At 34.9% G+C, this 16,228-nt stretch overlaps 1 protein-coding gene across 1 annotated transcript in view; it reads right to left on the bottom strand.

The window, feature by feature from the left end:
* Nucleotides 1–4,792: 4,792 nt before the first annotated feature.
* The window catches only part of rad21a (RAD21 cohesin complex component a), a 32,630-nt gene continuing 21,194 nt past the window's right edge, over nt 4,793–16,228 (bottom strand). The window contains exons 12-14 of the mRNA XM_056243907.1: nt 11,457–11,639; nt 9,729–9,809; nt 4,793–5,474 (exon numbers count right to left, since the gene is read on the bottom strand). Coding sequence (XP_056099882.1) covers nt 5,283–5,474; nt 9,729–9,809; nt 11,457–11,639 — 456 coding nt within the window. The 3' untranslated portion in view covers nt 4,793–5,282. The remainder of the gene's footprint in view (nt 5,475–9,728; nt 9,810–11,456; nt 11,640–16,228) is intronic.

Here is a 16,228-nt window from a genome sequence, read left to right on the forward strand (position 1 = left end):
TCATTATAAGTATTCCAGTAGTTTAGTCACCCTGACCCAACCAACATATTTTGTTCATTTAAAGTGTGTGTGCGTGCGTGCGTGTGTGTGTGTGTGTGAGAGAGAGAAAGTGATTTATTATTAATAAATAATAATAATAATAATATTCAGTCATAGACACATCCATAAGTGTTATTATCATTATTAATGATAGGGTTTAATGACGAGTTCATTAAAACCTGCACTAGGAAAACTTATACCTCTCACTCTCAGGGCTCCATTAATGTTAATATAATGTTTATGCTTAAAAAAGTGCATAGCTGCTAGCCTGCTAATTGTATTTTTTGTTTGTTGATTTTCAAATGTTTTCAGGGTGAGCATCAGTTCTTTTTGAACATTTCCATCTCATTTTAACAAAACCGTGATAATATTGATAATCGTGATAACTTTGGTCACTATAATCGTGATATGAAATTTTCATACCGTCCCATCCCTAATGGAGGACCAAACCTATAAAAATAAATAAATATGCAAAGAAATGTAAAAAAACAAACAAATAAATGACTATTTATACTTTTATTTTCCTATTTATGTATAATTATATATTTTCCTCAGATATATTTTTTCTTTCATTTATTTATTTTTCACTTTTATATGCATTTGTCTACATTTGTTTATTTATAAATGCATTTATTCATTTATTTATACATTTATAGCTCTGTATGCTAATGAGGGGGCGTGTTTTACCTCAGACATAGCAATCGAGCTCAGAGCAGCAGAGCTGAAGCTTTGAGGCCACAGTGACACCTTGTGGTGAGACCAAACACTACGCAAGAGGTTTGTGGACGTGACTTCACAGGTGTCACAGGAAATAAATGACTTAGAGATGGGCAATATGGCCGAAATCTTCTCAATATGGTCTACTCTTTATCCCGGACATGGCCGTAAAACATCAGCTGACGACTAGCGCTCTGCTACGCCGAGGCCTATGATCCATCTTCATAAAACAGTGACGAAACGGGATCTCGAACAATCTATATATATATATATTTCTTTTTTGTCTATGTATATATATATATATATATGTGTGTGTATATATATGTGTATATATTAGGGCTGGGGAAAAATTAATCGTGATTAATCGCATCCAAAATAAAAGTTTTGTTTACATAAAATATGTGTGTGTAGTGTGTATAATTATTTTGTATATATCAATACACACACATGCATGTATATATTTAAGAAAAATGTGTTATTAATATAAAAAATATGTATATTTATATATAATATAAATGATGTATAAATATATATACAGTATATACATGCAAATATTTCTTAAATATATACATGCATATGTGTGTATTTATATATACAAAATAATTCTACACACTACACACACATATATTATGTAAACAAAACTTTTATTTTGGATGCGATTAATCACGATTAATTTTTTCCCAGCCCTAATATATATATATATGTGTGTGTGTGTGTGTGTGTGTGTGTGTGTGTGTGTATATATATATATGTGTGTGTGTGTGTGTGTGTGTGTGTGTGTGTGTGTGTGTGTGTGTGTGTGTGTATATATATATATATATATATGTAGAATTTCCTAACCTTAAAATAACAGAACTGTAAATATTGTTCCCAAAATGCAAATAAAACTGCAAAATTTGGATAAAAATAGGATACAGGCATGACCTAAATTCTCAGCACAAACATTAAAGTAAAAGTTCACTCAAAATTAAAATTGTCATCAATATTGATGGAGTGGAAGAAAATGTATTACGACTATCAAAATTCCCTGACATGATTTACAGATGATCATCCGTCACAGCAAAATCTCATTTGTGTTCAAACTTCAATCAGTCATGTGACACACGAGAGCCAATGGCACAGGCTGTCAATCAATAACACATCTAAAGGCAATGTTTATTTCTATGATCATTTAACAAGCGCAAATGAGATTTGAGAACTCTGGATGAGATTGAAAAACAGCAATTTGGATAATGAGTTTCAGTCTGTTCCCCAGCAAAGCCAAAATACAGTAAAAAAATAGATCAAATACACAACTTTTTTTGGAGAACTGAGCAGTTGTAAATCATCTACTCTCATTAAATGTAAAAGAGCAGATCTATCCATCTACGTAATATCTCCTCCTGTGTTCACAGATGAAAATACAAACAACTGCAACTTTAGGATGGATGGAAATAATGCTAATTGGAAAGATGAAGGTCAACCAGAGTCCGAAACGCAGCGGATAATCACAGAAAGTGTGTTTTCTTGAGACAACATCGCCCTCTTTTGGCAGGGATGTATAATGCATCCATGAACACACACACACACAAGCTTTTTAATGAAGCAAACACTTCAAGCTGAATGAGTTGGAAAGGAAGATATTGAACGGCACCTAAAGTGAAGTAGAAGACAAGTAGCAGAAATAAAAGACGAAAGAAGCTGCAAAAGTGTGATAAGCAAAAAAAGTCTTTGCACAAGTTGCATAATGATGACATTCACCCAATTATAAGCAACAAATCATTTCTATCTCAAATAAATGTTATTTTAAACTCTCTATAATCCTGTAAAATAAAATGTATGACAGTTTCCACAAAATTGTGAAGCTGTTTTCAACATTGATATAATAATCATAAATGTTTCTTGAGCATCAGATCCTCATATTAGAGTGATTTCTGAAGGATCATGTGACACTGAAGACTGGAGTAAAGATGCTGGAAATTCAGCTTTAAATCACAGGAATAAATTACACTTTACTAGATTTTCACATAGAAAACAGCTGATTTACATTGTAATAATATTTTGCAATAACAATATTACTGTATTTATGATCTAATAAATGCAGCTTTGGAGAGCAGAAGAAACTTATAACAACAACAAAAAAACATACAAACCCCAAACTTTTGAATGATGGTATTATATAAACAAATTTATAAGATAAGAAATATATCTCCGCTAATAAATGCCCTTTCATTATATGTGTTGGGGAGGGAAAGTTGTAATTGTATTTTTTATAGTTAATAAAAATAGAATAACATTTTTTTAAATAAAAGAACAATCATAGCATACGTAATATAATTGTATTTTTTATTAAAAATATATTTATATATATACGTAATATAATTGTATTTTTTATTAAAGAGAGAAATGTTAATTGTACGTTGTGTTGTTGTAAATAAAAATAGAATTATAATAAAATAATAATACTAACATATACACCTTACAGACCCCAAACGTTGGATCGGTAGTAATTATCACTCACAAAAACAAAAATATCAAAATGTACAGTATAAGATACGCTGAACACTTTAAAATATACTTCAGTGATGGTTCATTTCAAAATAAGAGTCGCGATTTGGCGGGTTAAATATGCGATTCTCAATTATTTCAACCTAAATTTAAAAACAAAAATGCTGTATTTGGGATGTTATATATTGAAATGAATTTACTGTAAAGTACTCATAGTACTTTCAGTAAGGCCAGAAACCATATTAACTTCAGTACCAGGGTAACGTTATATCTCAAACTACCATGGTAACGTTATAGCAGAAGGTAGCCATAGTACAACCACTACATTAATACCATGTTGAAACCCTGGTAGTATCATAGTACATGTCCACAAAACTAGTAAGTTAAGTAACCAGCATTACTGTGTTGGTTTTTCCCAGTGTTCTTTCTGTTCGAGTAAACGATGAACGCTGAGCTCCCCCTACCACCCTTCATCCCGAAACACAACACACAAACATCATAATAACATTCATAATGATCGCTCACCAGCCCGTCGATCTGGATCTGCTTCACCGGGGAATCCAGCGGACTGGAAGCCGAAGCTGTGGGTTCTTTACGGGTCGCCATTGTCGGAAGAAGAGAGGAATCGGGCCGAAGCACATGGAAGAAGGTTCTTCCGGAACGATGCGACCACTTCCGGTGCGAAGACTCTTCAAAATAAGAGTCGCGAGTCGAGTCACCTTTATTTTACATCGCGCTTTTTATAATACATAGTTTCAAATCAGCTTTACGGATATAACAGGAAAATAATAAAACAAAGTTTATTTCCAGAAGAAAATAGCGTCACAGTCCAGCTTAAGTAAGTTCAGTGGTGGTCCAATTCCATAATAAGAGTCGCGATTTGGCGGGTTAAATCTGCGATTCTCAATTACTTCAACCTACATTTAAAAGCAAAAATGCTGTATTTTGGATATTAATCACGTAATAATTAAGCAACTCACGCAAAAGTTGACAGACCACGCAATGGCAGCATACTATAGTTATACTAATAGTTATTAGTATGTGAAACATTGCATTATTGAAACTATAAGGTCGTCGAACCTTATTACTGCAGTTATCTTCATTAGAATTAAAATGTTTAGTGGGTTTGTATGCGTGTAAAAGTATGGTCGAATAATTATTTTAGTAGAACATTGTATTGTGGGATATAGTATTCAACACAGCATGATGTGCTGTATGCTCAATGTCTATTAGGTTTTCTAGATTCATAAAGAATTTACATATTGTATTTGACGAAATATGTTAAAATTGCAAAATCACTGAGATTGGCTTTCTTTTCTTTTAAAATAAATTTTACAAGTCTTGCAATGCTTATAAATATTAGTGCAGTATAAAATAATATATATGTTCACACACATATGCATATTTATTTGTATAGATATATTGTGTGTGTATATATATATATATATATATATAAATAAATAAATAAATATAAAAAAACACTAAAGAACCAGGTAAAATGAGAGGAACATAAGTGACTGTTTTCAATCCATATCAAAATTTAATCAAGTGCATAAAAATTCCAATTGTATTTAGGAGTTTAAGAAACCTTTAATAATCATAATTGCCATTAAAAGAGAGATACAAAACATTGAACTATTGTGTAATTAAATCCAAATGGGTTTCCAAAAATAAACCTTTGTCTCTCAACTGTGACATTATTAAAAAGTTAAAATGTACACATTATAACTAACTTACTACAAATGTAAAACTCACAGGGATAAAGCTTATGAAGGAAAATAAAACAGAACAATGAGGGGGGGGGGGGACAAACAAGTAGTGAATCTGAAAGATCCCGACGGTCTCGTCAATATAAAGGTCCAACATGTACTAAGCATTTAACAACTTATACTTTATGGACACAATGTTTTCATGATCTTTCATGGGTTTGACTTGAAAATCTTTAAATTGGCCCCAAAGAACAAAAACAGATACAAAAAGCAACAGTAGCAAAACAAAACTGTTAAATACAACTACTAAAAACAGAAGGGATGAGGCGTCTATACAATGTGGAAGCGCGGGCCGGGCGTGGCCACGATGTCGCTGTAGGGCTCGGCCTGGGTCAGCTCGATGGCCTGCTGCTTCTTCAGCACCAGGAAGCTGTAGAACTTCGCCGCCGCCTGCTTCTTGTTGTTGTTTCTGCACAGCTCCAGGAGGCTGATGGACTCGGCTCCGGTTTTAGCCACCACACGCTGTCAAAGCACACAAGAGCGTGAGAAAACGGGCCTTTCTCGGGTCATGCATGAACATTAGGGCTGACCTCGACGATTGAAGAGACATTTTTCCGGTAACACTTTGCAATGAGGTTCATTAGTTCATGTATTGTGCATCAATTAAAAAAAAAGTTGCACAGGTCCATAGTGGACAAAAATGGCTGTGCCAAAAAAAAACAGTCATAAAAAATTTGAAGCTTAGTTTAGTTTCATTTTAAAGACCCGTAGCAGATTATTGCTGAAGTAAAAAAACAAAAAAATAAAATAAAATAAAGTTTATGAACATTATTTTATATCAAATTTAGGTTACACTTTACTTTAAGGTGTCATTGTTACAGTGTAATTATACATTTAAGTACTGAGTAATAATAATTAACAACATGTACTTACTGTAGGATTCGGTTGCATGCAAGTAATTATGCATAATTTACTGTGGGAAGTACATGTCACAAGGACACTGTAAAATAAAGTGTTACCTAAATTTATATTTTATGAAACATGTTGAACGGCTAGAAACAAGTTGTGTTCCAAATTGGAGGTTGACATCTCAAAAAATGAGCTTTGTTTGGGCGCAGTACCAGATTTTCCCCATTAGATGCCAGCAAAACTCCACTGGGACACAGAGGTTTGATTGGTTATTTGTAGAAGAGTTTTTCCTCTCTCAAATATTATGCACATTCACTTTTTTTTTTTATTACACGTATACAAACCACTCTCTGACATCCCTACCAACACACCCACACAATTATTGTTGCATAATTTATCCAATTATATGCCGAAGCAGAAAACAGGAATTTGCTTTATAGGCCAAACCTGGAAAAAATGGCACCATCTGGTAAAAAAAAAAAAAAAAAAATTGTAACATTTTTTTATTTTGAAGGCTTGCCAATACACTGAAAGCCTCTTAAAGATTGCACCAAATGGCCCTGGGATTAAAACCGGCAGTTTTAATGGGTTTCAATGCAGACATTTTTGTCCAAAAGGCGCTGAAAGGAACTATTTTGTGTACCTAGTGCAAAAAAATATATTTTTAAAGGAAATAAACAGGCAAAGCTATCAAAAAAACAAAATTCAAAGACAAAAATGTCCATAAGGATGCACAAGGGTTAACCAACCATGAGCAATACATGTGTTACAGTATCAGTTAATCTTTGTTAATGTTGGTTAATAAAAATACAGCCGTTCATGTTAGTTCACAGTGCATTCACTAACGTAAACAAATACAACCTTTGATTTTAATGACGTATTAGTGAATGTTGAAATTAATATTAATAAATGCTGAAGTTCATTCTTAGTTCATGTTAACTAAAGGACATTGTAAAGTGTTACGGATTTTTCTTGTCGTTCATTTAAGCCATTAGTCGACTAATCGCATGTTTATTTTAATAAGCCATAAATTATAATAATGCACCTTTAATTATAACACCTATATAAAATACGTATAGCCTAATCACTGCACAAATTCAAACACCAAGCTTGGCACGGCGCACCGGCAAACCTAATGATTGTGAATGTGTTGTGGTAAAATAAAAAAAACAGATTGAGACGGTCTAAACATTTTAGTAATTTATTGGTAATTTTTTCTGCGTTTTCTGCTCCAGATTTTAGATCGACGACGCCGACTCGTCATCTCCGCCTATATGCACGTTTCATTCAGGATTGCATAATCTGAGAATATTAATTTTCTAATTTTCAAATGTAAAAATATCAAGCTTTCTGTAGATATATCTCATGTTTGTGAGGCGAGTTACGCTGAGTTTCGGTTCATTTATGCGATGCGCTCAAATTCAAGACTGAATAGGGATTATGTCAAACGTCACATGACCAAACCGGACACTGGTCGCATCACATCTGCTTGTCAGAGGAAGTGTTAACAGCCGTATGAACTGACGCCGATATCTATGGACTTTTAAGGTAATCCACTAACCTAATAACACACAGGTGAAACTCGAAAAATTAGAATATGGTGCAAAAGTTCATTTATTTCAGTAATTCAACTTAAAAGGTGAAACTAATATATTATATAGACTCATTACATGCAAAGTGAGATATTTCAAGCCTTTATTTGTTATAATTGTGATGATTATGGCTTACAGCTTATGGAAACCTTCACAATATTCTAATTTTTCAAGTTTCACCTGTAACCCCTACTGACAGAAAGCGCCATTATTTTACAAAAGCACAGCGTTTTGTTATTGTGAGTTACCAAAACTAAAGTAGAGTCTTTACAGTTTGCATTACTCTTATCTGTACGATCGAAAATGCGTATTTGTAAGTTAAATGCAGTGATGTACCGGCGCCTGTATATCATGCAGAAAAAGCTTCTCCACACCAACACTTGAATATGTGCCTAATAATAGCGTAATAACATCTATCTAGGTTAACATTAGAGCGAGCGACATGTACAGTTTGCTGCTACTTACATGTTTCAAGAGATAAGCCATATTTGAGGTTGATAAATGACAAGCGAATGTTTGTATTTCCTGCCGTTAACGATCGGTCCGTCTCAGCCGGTGTGATTTTGCAGGGGTTTTTTCTGCAACTAAACAACTAATAAAAATGTGGTCGACTAACGGTTAGTCAGCTATTAGGGGGCGGCCCTAATTAATATAGTTATTCAGACGCCTTCAACTTTTCTCACATTATCATAAGTTTATTCGCTATAGTTTAGAAAACGGTGATAAATATGAGCAGAACTCAGTGGATATTTGACTGGTTTTGTCCGTCCTTCTGTTAGACTCTCACACATGAATTATGTTGAATATCTGTCAGCTGTTAAATTTAACGACACAATTAGATAATACCAGTTTAGCTCAACCAGTGACCAAGCAATGCTTCATGTTGAATAATATTTGGTCCCAAATTTGTATAAATGTCACTGGTAGTCACTGTATGAAGAATATTTTGGTATAAAGTCACTTTATTTTGCTCTCCTCACTTACATAAATGATTAGGCTTGGGTCTCGAGTATCGATTGGAACCGGGACTAGCTTTTCGATTTTCCTGGAATCGATTCAAAAGTTTAAATTTCGATTCCTAGTTTCGATTCACAATCCGCCGACCGGACACGCCCGCGGTAGCAGAAGCACGGCTGTCTGCTTTGCGAGTGGCAAAACGCATTTTCCAGCTGCACAGCTAGCACTGTGAGTGTCTGGCTCACTCATTGGCTGTGCTGCGGCAACTGCACATCCAATGGTGGGGGCGCCTCCAACGTGTGCGCCAATGAGCTAGCATTACATCATACACGTCAGAGCCCGCCAAGGGGGCGTGGCCTGACGCCCCCGAAAAAATAGCCATTATAGCAGCAGTTTACCACAGCTCGCTCGGAGCGTTCAATGTCAGTTATATATACTGTAAAACTTCAATTAATGTTAATAATATTTGTTTCAATCACTGAATGAAGCCTGCTATATTTAGGACAAGAGTCGTGACCTTAAATTGCTTGCACAAAACTCTTGATCAGCACTCAACATTTGTTTATTGTTGTTCATTTAAACCGTTATGCGCAGAGAGCATCAAATATGTTTAAACTTAAACTACCTATACAAGTAGTTATGTCTCTTTGTATTAATTTGTCCTGTTATTGACGTAATGCGCGTCATTGACAAAATGCGCAACCAGATGTTCGAATAGTTCGAATATATGTGTTTTCTTTAGAGGGAATATTCGAACGTCATTTTTGAGCAATTTTGACAGCCCTAGGTTAGCCCTTCAGTGGGAGCACGGTAACATGCTCAAGTATCTGCAGCAGCATCATACACTCATGTGTAAAGGTGTTTTCATGAGGTTTTCAAAAATAAAGCTCTCTTGAGGAAAGTGTACCCCTGTGAAAATATATTCATAATTTATAATATTTATATTCAAGTTCATAGATTTGATATTTATATTGTAGTTGAAAACAGCCCTGTGAGAAATTCATAGTAAAGTTCATAAAAAGTTAAGTTCATAGAATTAAAATTGATGGAGAAGGTCAGACTATTTCCTTCAGAAAGACTGTTGGTTAGCTAGCTCATTTAAAATATCCTTAACTTTTTTGACCCCGCCTCTTAAAAGAATCGGAATCGAGAATCGTTAGGAACCGGAATCAAAACAAGGAATCGGAATTGGAATCGTTCAAATTCAAACGATACCCAACCCTATAAATGATATATAGTGTCCTGCACACTAGTAAAAAAAATTATATCTGGTGTGTGAATAATTTTTGGCTTGACTGTATATCGTCCAAACACAAACCTGAAGGCCGTGAAGCATCTGCTGAGTCCTCTTGTTCCACCGCCTCTCCTCTTGGTCCTGGTCTCCTTGTCCCTCCTCGCCCTGTTGTTTAAAACAAATCAAACAATTATCAGTAACACCAATGTTGGAGCTGCATCGTTAAAAGATCGCGATTCAAACATACGTGAGCTTATTCTGAAATGACACAGTGAACGATTTCCTTTTCAAACACACAGTATTTTTATTTCTGTTACAGAAATTCAGATTATCACAGAAGTATTGGGATAGCTGGGATGTAAACACTGATGTCTATGGTAGCGATTAAAATAAAGTAAATAATCTTTTGAAAGTGACTTGATGCTTCAGATAAAGATTGTATCCGTTACATCGTTACACCAGTAGGTGGCGACAAGTGACTGTTAAAAATGTATTTGTCATTGAATCATTCATTCAAGAGATTCGTTCAAAAACGTTGATTCATCCTGTAATGAAACAACTGAAATCTCTATGAGTGAGTCATTGAATCATTCATTCAAGAGATTAATTTAAAAATGCTGATTCATCCTGTAATGAATCAACTGAAGTCTCTGAGTGAGTCAAAGAATCATTCATTCAAGAGATTCATTTAAAAACGTTAATTCATCCTGTAATGAAACAACTGAGTCTCTATGAGTGAGTCGTTGAATAATTCATTCAAGAGATTCGTTCAAAAACGTTGATTCATCCTGTAATGAAACAGCTGAAGTCTCTATGAGTGAGTCGTTGAATAATTCATTCAAGAGATTTGTTTTAAAAAAAGCACTGATTCATCCTGTAATTAAGCAACTGACGTCTCTATGAGTGAGTCGTTGAATAATTCATTCAAGAGATTCATTTAAAAACGCTGATTCATCCTGTAATGAATCAACTGAAATCTCTATGAGTGAGTCATTGAATCATTCATTCAAGAGATTAATTTAAAAATGCTGATTCATCCTGTAATGAATCAACTGAAGTCTCTGAGTGAGTCAAAGAATCATTCATTCAAGAGATTCATTTAAAAACGTTAATTCATCCTGTAATGAAACAACTGAGTCTCTATGAGTGAGTCGTTGAATAATTCATTCAAGAGATTCGTTCAAAAACGTTGATTCATCCTGTAATGAAACAGCTGAAATCTCTATGAGTGAGTCATTGAATCATTCATTCAAGAGATTAATTTAAAAACATTGATTCATCCTGTAATGAAACAACTGAAGTCTCTATGAGTGAGTCGTTGAATAATTCATTCAAGAGATTTGTTTTAAAAAAAGCACTGATTCATCCTGTAATTAAGCAACTGAGTCTCTATGAGTGAGTCGTTGAATAATTCATTCAAGAGATTCATGCAAAAACGCTGATTCATCCTGTAATGAATCAACTGAAGTCTCTGAGTGAGTCATTGAATCATTCATTCAAGAGATTCATTTAAAAGCACTGATTTATCCTGTAATGAAACAACTGAGTCTCTATGAGTGAGTCGTTGAATTCATTCAAGAGATTTGTTTAAAAAAGCACTGATTCATCCTGTAATGAATCAAGTGAAGTCTTTATGAGCAAGTCATTGAATCATCAAAATATATTTTATTAACTAATTAAATATTTCTTAAATCGACTGCAGCAACTGCATTAACATCTTGTCAGAACCTCTAGTAAACTCCATGACATTTGGTTTAGTCGTCTATTCAGAATCGGGAAGTATTTTGAGAGATTTTCTTCCGAGCGGCTCACCTCTTCGTCGCTGTCGTCCTTGTCCTTGTCCTTGCCCTTGTCGTCTAGCAGGTCCAGTTCTGGCACCAGTGCAGAGAGGTTTGTGATGTCCTCAGGAGGAAGATCCACTTGGGGCATCTCGAGCTCATGGGTAAGGACCGACTGATCCACGGGCTGAAGCGTCTGATCCAACACTGCCATTTGCTGGAACGACAATTGTGCACTGTTAGGCTCCGTTTCAAAACCTTTACTATCCCTATGGAGCTTCATGGGAATGATTCAGAAGGGTTAAATAGTCCTGTAAAAAAAGTCCCTTGTGCTGCTCGTGGTCAAAAATTAATTTTCTGCATTTTTCGCATCCGTAGCAAGCAGTTTGAATGGTGTTTTGACAATTCAGAGCCACAGAATCACGAATACGGAAAAACACATACGAAAATTTCGGACTCTAGAGCTTTGTCTGAAATCGCTCCCTTTACACTATATAGGGTGTCGGCCATTTTGAAGTGGTGTCCGGCATCATTCGTTCACTACTTTTACCCACAATCCTCTCTGATTTTGAGTGTACATCCGATGTACACTTGCTGAAGCACTATTTCCCAGAATCCAATGCGTAGAGGACTGAGTTCGTGTGAAAGTGCAAACCAGAAATTACTTTACAGCTTTTTTCTACCTTTTTTTAATTAATCATTACTTGAATAAAACATTAAAATATTGAGAAAATATTAAACAGATGAATGTTAAAATTAAAATAAGCTGATATTAATAGGGTAAATTATATAGGTTTTTTTTTTTTTTTATTAAAATATATTATTTAGGCTTTAACTCGATTTAATGTGTTATGCTATAACCCAGGTGTTTTAATAATTTGTGGCATTGTTGTTAATTCGTTAAACTGTAAGGAAGGGATGATAATTTGGTGGATGATTTAAAAATATTCGTTAATCATCTGTTCATTCAAATGTAATCATAACGGTCGCCTGAGGCGCTCAACGACGTCATCTGTGAGCGCGAGTTTCTAACAATTTCAATCGATGAAACTACAAAGCTGGCACGGAGGTATATATATAATTACAAAATAAAGTCATTATAATTGTTATTGTTGTTAATATTATTTTATAAAGTAACATGACGAAGCTGTTTCTGCGACAGCTCCAGCTCTCCGACGCAGTGTAACCGTCAGCGTCCGAATTCACTCACTTCATTTCATTCACTCCTTGCAGATATAGTGCACTTAAATGCCATACACTATATAGGGATTAGTGAATGAGTGAACGAGTGAGCGGTCTCAGACACAGCCTATGCCTTTAGAATGCCCTATTTTACTGTCATGAGTGAATATTGTAGAAAAATTCCACACTATTAATACAGGTTTGCAAAGCCCCACAAAATTATGCTGTTTACAGCCAGCAAGAGGGCACTTTAGGAGCGGCAGAAACAGCGGTCTCCATGGTTACGGGTGAACACATAGCAGTTTCCACGGTAACGGCCGAACGCAAAGCAGTTTCCACGGTAACGGCCGAACGCAAAGCAGTTTCCATTTTTAACTTGAATGTGCCATTTCTATTTTATTTGACCCTTGATGTAACTTATTGGTATTAAATCATATTTTCGAAAAACAAGCTTCTTAACAAATTAAGAAGTCACTAAATGAAGCACAATTTAGGTTACCTGATTTTTTTTTTTTTTTACAGTGCTGTTAACTGTACAGTCTTTACCAAGAAATCCTATGAAAAATAATTTACAAAATCTTCTGCAGGACAGTTCAATTCTTTACAATAATAGAATATAGTATGAAAGAAAAGTAAGCTGTTACACCGAGATGGTTTGGGAAAACCATAAAGTGTTTTTGTGTTTCAAACTTTTTAAATGGCAATGAGCTCTAAACAATACCCTTGTGAGATTCTTTATTTAGCAGGGTGTCTACAGATATAAACAAGTTAAATTTAAGACTTTAAGACCTTTTTAATGCCACTTTGAATGAAATTTAAGCCCAAACCTGTGATGGAAATACACATTATTTTACATACGTATATGTAATATTTAATGTTTAACCTAAGCAATTGAAGTAATTTAATATTAACTACTTGTTTATTGAACTAAAATCAATGTAACATTTGCAATCGTGAGAATATTTAGCAAAATAGCTCCTGTCATGTTACTTAACTATATATGATAAAAAAAAAAAAATGTAAAAAAAAAAAACTATATCATATGTTATAAATAAAAAAAACTCAACATGTTTTATTTTTACCTCAGTATGTTTCTTCTTTGAGTTTTTTTATGTGCTGTTATGCACATTAGTTTTGATTTCTCACTTTAAAATCTCTCACACAGACAGGCAGCGTGAGTCTCAACAGCGCTGTAGAAATACATTACAGGGCTCGACATTAAGCCTTTTCATGTGCTTGTCCTTTTGACAATTCACTTGTCCGAGTAAAAAAGATTTTTTTTGTGTGTGTGTTAATTTATTCTGAAGCAATATTCTCAGTGTTCAATCAGCTTTAATATTTAAATCGGTATATTGTAATATCTGCACCTTTAAAAGGCAAATTCTAAATTCCTAAATTTGATCAATAAATTAAATTATTTAGAATAATAAGACACTATAGGGCTGTTACCCTAGGTAGGGCTGATCAAATTAAATCATTTACACTGAAACATTACAATTGCATAAAATAATGTTATGAAATTGATTTAAATATACAAATAAGAAACGTTGGAAAGAATGATACTTTTAAACATAACACGAAACCGCCAGTAGGTGGCGGCAGGCGACCGTCTTAATGAGTGAGTCATTGATTCATTCATACAAACGATTCGTTTAAACGGTTGATTCATTCAAGAATGAGACAGATGTTTATGTATGGGTCATTGAATCTTTGACTCAACCGATTCGATCAAAATGCTGAATCATTCAGTAATGAAAACAGGTCGAGTGTTCCTGTGAGATGCGCCGTGGTTCTGCTGTGATTTTTGTTTGGAACTATTTTCGCTGCTGAAACAGAACAAAAACAGCCAATATTGCATCTAAAATGTAAGTGACTTATTTTTAACTGTTTATTGAACTGTTGTAGGAAATCAATGTCACATGTTCAATCGTGATGGTATTCAGGAAAAATACTTCAGTTTGCTTAACATATGTTAAACATATAAAACTCCACATTTAGATTTTTTATAGGCAGTATGTTGTTAACTGAGTGTGTGTGTGTGCGCTCATTTGTGTAGATTTCTCCTCGAGAGGCTGCGCGAGCGTCAACAGCGCAACCTTACCGTCAGTAATACATTTATTATCCACAATCGATCGCAACTTACAATAAAAGTAATAAAATCAGAATCATTCTCTCGGTTTAGTCATTCCCTAGTTATTTTTGTTTTTGTTCTCATCAGGCGGACAAGCGTTAATGTTGAGTCCTGCATTATCATTATCAATCACTGTTTATGTAATAAAATCAGAATCATTCTCACGATTCGATGCTTCACTGGTCATTAGACGGACATTGGGTCCGTCAGACTGGAGAAATTTTAGCGGTAATGTATTTAAGACCAATAGAATCTGAATTTAAGACATTTTAATACTTTTTAAGGCCTTTTATTAGGAAAACTTTATTTAAGACATTTTAAGACTTAAGGACCCGCGGCCACCCTGTTTAGGCTTATAATATAATAAAAAAACGAATTGAAGTATTTGAAGTGATATAATAGTTTAAATGCTTCAATTTGTTTACATATTATATTATTATAATATGAAAACAAACTGAAGCATTTAAATAGATCTAATAGCGAAATATTTTTAAGAAATCTGAATGTAAACTCTTTTATAATCTAACCATCCCTGAAACTCCCACACACACAAAAACATCTATTTAAACTAATGATGTATTTTGAGTTTGCACGCGGGTGGGTGTGTAACTGTTACCGTTCTGTGTCCATCAACCGTTATTTCCACCACTTTAATCAAACCTCCCTTCGTTAAAACATGATGATGTGATTTTATTTCACGTCCTTGCGTTTCTCGTTGCCTCTCGTATTGAGCTATTTGTAGGGCCCTATGATTTCCGCGATCATGGAATCGCGGACGGAATTACGGAATTGGCTCATAAACGCGAAATTCCGTGGAATTTTACATATTTGGATTAAAATACTGTTTTTGTGTGGGAGAAGAACGTATGTCTGGTGAAAATGCAGACCGGGGGAAGCAAATCTGGCCCACGCAACCCCTCCCGTCATTTCAGCTCCAATGACGGCATCAAAACAATGAAAGCATGGCGAAGTGGCTCTCCACGGCTCTGCTTTCCTCGGCGAAAAAGTTAAGAAACTCGACGCTATAAGCCCTCAGTACCGAGCCGAGCAGTTCGCACGTGACTTTTATGCAGTGTTTCCCACACATAGACTAATTCGCGGCCACAAAATCAACTCTGGCAGCCACATTGCGTTTCGTTCATTTTTTAACGCTATTTAAAACACGCAGCGTATTCTTTCCGTTGTATTTTCTTTCCCCGCTCTCCCTCCGTCTATCACACGTCTCTCTCACATGCACGCACGCGCACACACACACACACACACACACACACACACACACAGCGTCTGTCTATGAGGCGCCGGACTGGACAAAAGCGAAGCGAACTCCGCGAGCGACTGGGCGAGAGAGAGACAAAGTGTGACTTTTATTTAAACTTTAAACTAATATAATTTATTTTACTGGACAGTTTAACGCTCATAACCATATTTTGTTGTTACTTGAAGAGTGCAGTGTCATGTGGCATCATGCAGTATTTGTCCTGAAAAGGCTACTG

This window comes from Rhinichthys klamathensis, unplaced genomic scaffold (genome assembly GCF_029890125.1).
Source record: "Rhinichthys klamathensis goyatoka isolate OS25496 unplaced genomic scaffold, OSU_Roscu_1.1 h1tg000866l_1, whole genome shotgun sequence".
NCBI classification, from domain to species: Eukaryota; Metazoa; Chordata; class Actinopteri; order Cypriniformes; family Leuciscidae; genus Rhinichthys; species Rhinichthys klamathensis.